We start from the raw sequence: 7754 nt of genomic DNA, 5'->3' as shown, positions 1-7754 counted from the left end.
TCATTTTTTGTGATATTTTAAATAAATAAACATCTTAAATCTGTTTCAATTTGGTCAATCTTGCATTCAGTTTAAACCTTCAGAAATACTCTTTAATTTGATACCAAGATGAATCTTCTCAGTGATAAGATAAAACAGTGGCAGCCATCTTGGATTTCCGAACAAAATCAATTATTAGCATAACTTTTTTACTTGACATCGTAGAGAGACAAATAAACACATTTTCGACACTGATTTTGCACAATAAATCAATTGTGAATGTTATTTCCGTTATTCAAACAATTGTGATATTCTGAAAACTTGAATGTTAAAGGCAAAATGTATATTTTACGCTCAAAATCCTTTAAAACATCAATCTCAGGTGGGTTGTTAACCAAAACATGTCATTCAATGCAGTCACTATTGTATTGATGTCAAAGCATGAACAGTTCTCTTTAACTCGATACCAAAATAATTTATATGTTCTTGGATTTAAAAAGAAAACTTTGGCGGCCATCTCGGCGGCCATCAAGGAATTTTGGATGAAAATTTATGTTTAGAACAGTATCTGGACAAAGCATCCTACACACAGAGACTTTCGGCAATTTTTTTTCTTACTTTATACGAAAAGAATTTATCAAACAAAAATTTACTCAAAAGTTGTGCCGAGTACTGAGCTGTATTACCCATTTTACTTCTAATCACCCTGGTCTTGTTGGCTTTTTGGCCTTCTTTGCCATAATTGTGTACATATATTAGGGTCTAGGTGTTTATTAATCGCCTAATATGAAGAGTAAAGTTGATTATTTGATTGATAAAATATCTAGTCATCATCATTAAGTGCATCATCATAGTCAATCTCTTCTCCCTCTTGATCCTCTTGATCCTCCTCAATCTCCGCCGCAGTTGTCTGAAGCAGGTCAATGAGGGAAGGGGGTAGAACAGGCCCACACGACCAAACTGGTTCCAATATACCCTCTTCTGTCTTCTCCCAGCCCTGTCCAGGATCATAGGGTTTTGGGCACCAGAAGATTGGCGTGTCAGCTCGCTTGTAAGTCGCAAGACGATGATTTACTCGATGGATGTGTGGAATAAGGTTGTCTCTGCAAGGCGGTAACCGGGAGAAATCTACTCTAGATTTTGTTGTTAGTTGGTCATTCTCCCCAACCATCTGCTTGAGCATGCTGCTACGTACGGCATTGATTGACTTCTCCCGGGTGTGGCCATACATCATACATGTGAACGACTCAATTTCATCAATCACCTCTGGCTCAACAGACCATTCGTCACCAAGTTTTCTGAAAAAGAAGGAAACAAAGTTATCATTTAAGAGTTTGACTGCAGAAATATTTGATTGATATGATATGCTACTGCAATTAGCATTTTAGAAAAAACTCTCACCTGAAAGCTGATTGGTACTTGGGATTGCTCTGTAGCTTCTTTAAGGGTCCAACCTTGCCTTTTCCCTTAAATGCACTTGTTACATCTTCCCCGGTGAAAACGTAGAGGCCAAGTATCGTGGTACAGTAGTTTGCTCCTTTTGATTCTGCGAGCTCACTGACATTCACAATCTGTCGATGCTTTCCAGTCCCTGTGTCAAGGTAGATGGTGAGAGCTACTAAGTGGGCAAAGTGCAAGAGGATTAAGAAAATGTCCGTGTCTGGCGTCCTCACAACAGCTGAGTTGTACCCCATCTTGACGGCATACTTGACGTAAAGCACAACGCGGGTGTCCGTCTCCTCTTGATTCGACGCCAGCTCAGGGATCTCGTGTACAGTCACCTAAAACATGTGAAATAAATTCAAAAGAATATCGTAACAAAATAGGCTAACAAAATTTTAAATGGAAGTTCCCAGCTATAATAAAAATGGATTTTCAATACTATGCCTACTTACGACGCCATCTGCCGAGACCATCCGATACGCCTTGCCATCCACCACTGCCATTGCTGTCCCACTTTTTTCGAGGCGAAGAGCTGCACCTGTACTACCCCATACCTGTAGTAATAGCTGACAGAACTGAGTTTTGTTGCTATCGTTTGCCAGGAATAATTTGAAGTCGCTTGGCTTACGCGTTGCCGGTCCGTCCAAGATGTAACGTTGGGAGAAGCCACGGCGCAATCGTTCCTGGGCTTTAATGGAGTCGGCGTGGTATGAATCAGTTGAAAAGACAAAGTTCTTCTTTGCAACCATCTGATCTAGCAACTTGAGACAAATTTCGCCAAACGTGGGAGGGAGGTTTGTCAGGGCGTGGAAAAGTGCATTACCATCCTGGATGTAGAGGGCATCTTTGGGATAAGGCACATTCTCAGGAGCATCTTCCGTCAGGAAATGAAGCACCGCGGCCTTGTTTGTCTTATTGAAGAATCCATCAGCCGTGCCAAGACTATGAGGGACAGGGGTGAGTGAGTACCGCATCAACTCGTCAAGGTTCAGGGGCTCTGCCAGGTGCTGGGACTTGATGAGCAGCATGAAAGCAAGATCACTTTGCTCACGGTATTGGATGACCTGCAACGATTAACATGGGAACAATGTCAAACCTGAATTAGAATTTGTCTGGTATACATTTCAAAAAGATATATTTTAAATTTTTATTATTATAGTATATTGTTACATACCTTTCCCTGTGATGCAGTGAGCTTTATTGTCTTGTTTGAGGCCTCCATCGTTTTCAGTTTAAGCCTCTTGACTGGATCAAAGAACTCTACAGAGCCTTTCACAAATCGATCTTTGATGAATGCTTCATTTGCCTCCTTACCAGCTTCTTCAGCACGAAGCACATCAAACTCTACCTCTGGGGAAGCAGGAGCACCAGACGACAAGCTGTAGAGGTGGTCTTTGTCAACTATGGAGAAAGGATTGGTGAAGTTGCGAATAGCAGATATGGTTTGTTGAACTGCCTCCTCGGACTTTCTTATCTCTGCTCTCTCCAGTTCACGGTGTTTCCCAGCTTTTGGGCAGTCAGGGTCATCGATCAAGCCACACATATCAAGCATCTTCTCATAGTACTGAGCTCGGGTTGACGTTGTACGGCACCATCGCTGGTAGGCACCATACATGGTATAAAGCCCTGTGAATCCACCTGAAGAGATAGTTGATGGAGAGACAAAAGAATAATATTATTATGACTATTGGTAATTTTAAACAAAGAAGTTTACAACGGTTAGTGTCCAAAATAGAAAGGTATTCTGGCAAAATATACTCTATCTGGTCGGTCTGCCAAGCACCCACTGACTTCAGTATGACACAAAGTAGGTGTGCTGTAAAAGCAATTCAGTACCTGTTGATTTAGCAAACTTCATGAAAGTCTCCTCCATCGTCTTGTCCACCGCACTGAGAGCACCGGGGATGACAGAACGTGCAACTGCAATGCCACCCTTCTTCAGCAACTCTTTGGCGCCAGGATGAGACTTATCAATATTCGTCAGAAACACATCCAGCCATGTCAAGTACCTGTGGAAAGACAATGTGATGCATCAAGACTACACAATCAGGCAAAGAAATCAATTATACCAGTTAACTCATCCAATAATACTTCATAAGTACTTTAATGTGATTTACCTTGAGTAGTTTGGCCCGTCATATGCAAAGAAAAGATATGCCATATCACCGTTGCATTTGTGGAACAGATCCAAGTTGTTCGTCTTAACAGAGTAATGTAGCATAAGGAGCAGTCTGGTGTGGTCAATAACACTGAGCCAGAACTTAGCTGTTTTGCCGAGGTGACCATTGCGCACTTTGTCTTCATAGGTGTTATGCTTCTTAAGGATGGTAAGGGTGGAAGGATCCTGCAATGCAAGGTCTAGGGTCTCCTGACTACAGCTTTGGATGAGGTTGAACAAGGCCTTTGGGTTGCTTACATCAACATTCTCCTCATCAATGAATCTCTCCATCAGCAACCGCTCCATGGCTTCACTTACTGTTTTCAGACAGAACATGGCTTTAGCGAACGCCTTCCCTTTCAGCACACTACTCAGGCAGCCACTTGTAACCAGTCCAGCCTCAATGAGGATTTCAGAGTAGCCTGAGCCTCTGCATTTGTGACCAGTCAACATGTTTATGTAGTTCATCCCGGTGTGGAATGGCCCTGGGGTGATAACATGCTTCTTGTACTCGTCTGGGAATTTCCAAATAAGGGGTAGGGCCTTCATGCACCCACCGAGATCGAAGGTGTTCAGGACATACTCCTGACCCACCTCCATGGTGGCCTCCTCTGACTGCTTTAGCAACTCCTTAATGACTCCATACTCGGTGAAGGGCTGATTGATGGGGGTGAAATAGTCAATAGTTGACTTTCGGGAGGGTTTGGTACCCGTTGAAGAGATGAAGCCACCAAATCCTGGGACAAGTTGCTTCTGTGCGCTGCTGCCCACAACCCGAGCAAGTAACCAGACACGATAATCATTGATGCATTTCGAGTACACTTTACTGTTTATGGCTGGTGGGGTGAACACAGATCCCTTGGGAAACTTGGGCCCGACTCGGCCAAATATATGGACAGGAGCCAGTGTCTCTGGTGTATTCACATTAACTGACCGTGTATTACTGCGCTTGTAGAGAGGAAGTTTCCGATTTTGGTTGGTGATATCAAACCCTGGTCTCACCTCCTGGATCATGATCCCGCCAGTGCTATTTACCACGTTTGAGCCGTGGATGTTCGTTGTTATTTTGTTGAGATTATCCCACTCTGTATGAAACACATCATTGCCCTCTCCTGTAATTATCTGGGGAGTTAGGGAAGATGATACCTCATCGATAGCCTTTGCCAGCGCTGTCTCAAGCTCTAAGCTGAAATTGTATGTCTCACAGTGTCCCAGTCTACTGAGGATAGTGGTGAGATTCTTACTGCGATAAAGGTGCCTTATGGTGGTACAGAGAAGAATGTGTTTGGGCATTTTCCACTCTCCCTTCGTCACAGCACGGCAGATGTCCTGAGGAGCAAAACAGGGATGATAATGAACACAGAAGAGCAACTAAAATGATACAATTGTTACTAAAGCATATGCGTTTAACTGACACTAAACGTAACTTTAAAAAGCTAAGCACATAACATACCTGGCCTATAGAGAGCAGGACACGTCTAGTTTTCTCCTCACACTTCTCCGCATCGGCATCACCTGATATGACAAAAGTTAGGAACTTCAAGAGGTCAGGTGGGAGGAGTTCATCTGACGATGACTTTATCAAAAGATCGTCAGCTGTTGGAGGCCAGGGAATCGCTGTTGACTCTTTGAATGCCCGCTGGATTATACCTCGGAGAAAAAGGGCTGCGTCTTCATATTTATATTGGGATCCCAGCTTATAGGCGTATGTCACTGCATCTGCTACAGAGAGGCTGGCACTGTAGACCAGGTTAAATTTTCTAAACCCTTGGTCACCTGGATTGAATTTGACAAAGGCGATGCACTTATGAATATCATGGTTCTCAAGTCGGGATTTCAGCTTCTCACTTCTGTACTCTGGATTAGGAAAGTCGTTTCGCTCCAACTCTTGCATGTAGAGGCGACGAAGCGATGCAAGCTGCACAACTTCTTTCTGCCCAATCACATGGTCTTGAATAAAATCAAGAACAGCAGTGAATGCTTTCAGATGTGCAGCAGCCTTAAGTTTTTGCTCTGTGTCGATATCACGGTTGCCATCTCTCTCTTTATCGCGCAAGTGATTAATATACTTGAGATTGAATGATTTTAGACAGGAGTTGTGGAACATTGCTTCTCTCGCAAACAAGTCCTCTCCTTGCACCATACAATGTAAACTGTTTAGTCATAGTTCTTGGGCTCGAGGCTCAATTTGTTTCCAAGTAGGCTCTCTCAAATTTCCATCTTCATCCTTGAATACTGGGAACTTCATGCATCGAGTAGTCTTTCCAAACACTTTCTGTTCAAGCTTTCCACAAAAGATACATTGTGGAGGGAACAGCTGTTTGGGAGAGGAAACTGACGCGCTACGAAGGCAACGTGAGGTTGAGGCTTCACTAGAATTTCCACTACACTTCAAACGATTCTGATTTTTAGTAAAGTTTTGATAACATCCTCGATGATAGCCTATTGCTTTTAAGTCTGCACCAGCAAGACTTTCCGGAATGCGATTACATACATCCTCGAAGCGATAGGGTGAATTTTCAGGTTCGCAGAGTCGTCTGTCACGAATATTGTGTAGCTGAGACAGCTTTTCAGCAGCAGATCCCTGGATTTCACTGAATGGTGTGAATTCTAGATGCTGAATGCCACTCACATGTAAAATACAGACGGACCCACTATGATGAGATTTCTGTAGTTTTACTGACCCCCCACCCTTATCCCTGTTAATACTGCGTTTTGCTGACTTTGGCATGTCTATCCAGCACTACACTTTACTATTCTATGATCAATATAGATCCCTGTCACCTTTACAGCTCAAACTATAGTTCCACAATAAGACCTTCACCAAGCAAATATAAATGTTGAAGTAGATAATGTTATACTTTGTAACAACTTACATCTAATGTGTTACAATTTTATATCTTTTAACACCACAAACTTGCTACAATTGAAGGAAGTGAATGGGAGACAGCATGCATGGCTGGCATGTATGTTGGGCATTCTGGTTAGATGGTTTCAATAAATTGTGGGCTTGGCAGGACCAACAGCTTTTACGTTGTGTATTTTATCAATCGGGTGTGCAAGTTGTCACATATCTGTGGCCATGTATTGTTTTGATGTGTTAATCACATGATGTTTGATGATTTGACAATTATTCTCAACATATTATTTGGTATTAATTACAGAGTACTTTCATTGCTTTGACATAATGCAAATTTGATTAAATTGAAACAAGTTTAATTTGTTTCTTTAAAAAACACTCCTGAGATTGATGTTTTGCAAATTTTAGTGTAAATTAGACATGTTCCCTTCTTTCCAATATATTTTTTTGACATATCCCAATTATTTGAACAACGGAAAAAACTTTCACAATTGATTTATTGTGCAAAATCAGTGTCGAAAATGTGTTTATTTGTCTCTCTACGATGTCAAGTAAAAAAGTTATGCTAATAATTGATTTTGTTCGGAAATCCAAGATGGCTGCCACTGTTTTATCTTATCACTGAGAAGATTCATCTTGGTATCAAATTAAAGAGTATTTCTGAAGGTTTAAACTGAATGCAAGATTGACCAAATTGAAACAGATTTAAGATGTTTATTTATTTAAAATATCACAAAAAATGATATTTTACAAGATTTTGAGTAAAAATTTTGCTGATTTTTTCATATTTTGCAAGTTTTCTTGTATCTAACTTGTCTGAATCATGAAAATAACCATCCATAGTGATTTGTGATGTAAAATTGAATTGTAAAATGGGTTAATTTGTCTTTGTGTGATGTCTGGTTCAAAAGTTACGCCGAATATCAATTTTTGTCGAAAATCCAAGATGGCCGCCAAAGATGGCCGCCTAAGGACCCCATGGGACAATATTTAATTTTGGGAACACCAAATTTCATTAACTAGACACCCTAAGGATTACAAAAAAGTAAGTTAAAAAAAGGTATCCACGGGGTGCATGGGAACCCCCCCTTCCCACCAGACTGTACAATACCATGCCAATGTGCGTAATCATTTGTACACGAAGTACAATGCCATGCCAATGTGCGTAATCATTTGTACACGAAGTACAATGCCATGCCAATGTGCGTAATCATTTGTACACGAAGTACAATACCATGCCAATGTGCGTAATCATTTGTACACGAAGTACAATGCGATGCCAATGTGCGTAATCATTTGTACACGAAGTACAAT

General features: G+C 41.4%; 1 protein-coding gene across 1 annotated transcript; it reads right to left on the bottom strand.

Moving 5' to 3' along the window:
* On the bottom strand, positions 1-7522 carry LOC117305997. Its single transcript, XM_033790849.1, has 7 exons — positions 5034-7522; positions 3540-4909; positions 3259-3431; positions 2597-3060; positions 1875-2486; positions 1381-1760; positions 1-1277 (listed from the first exon to the last, which is right to left on the bottom strand). The coding sequence occupies exons 1-7, from the start codon at positions 5721-5723 to the stop codon at positions 803-805; spliced, it is 4164 nt and encodes a 1387-aa protein (XP_033646740.1). The 5' UTR covers positions 5724-7522; the 3' UTR covers positions 1-802.
* Positions 7523-7754: the final 232 nt, after the last annotated feature.

This window comes from Asterias rubens, unplaced genomic scaffold (genome assembly GCF_902459465.1).
Source record: "Asterias rubens unplaced genomic scaffold, eAstRub1.3, whole genome shotgun sequence".
NCBI classification, from domain to species: domain Eukaryota; kingdom Metazoa; phylum Echinodermata; class Asteroidea; order Forcipulatida; family Asteriidae; genus Asterias; species Asterias rubens.
The sequence above is the reverse complement of the archived record's forward strand: the minus strand, read 5'-3'. Positions and strand labels throughout refer to the sequence as shown.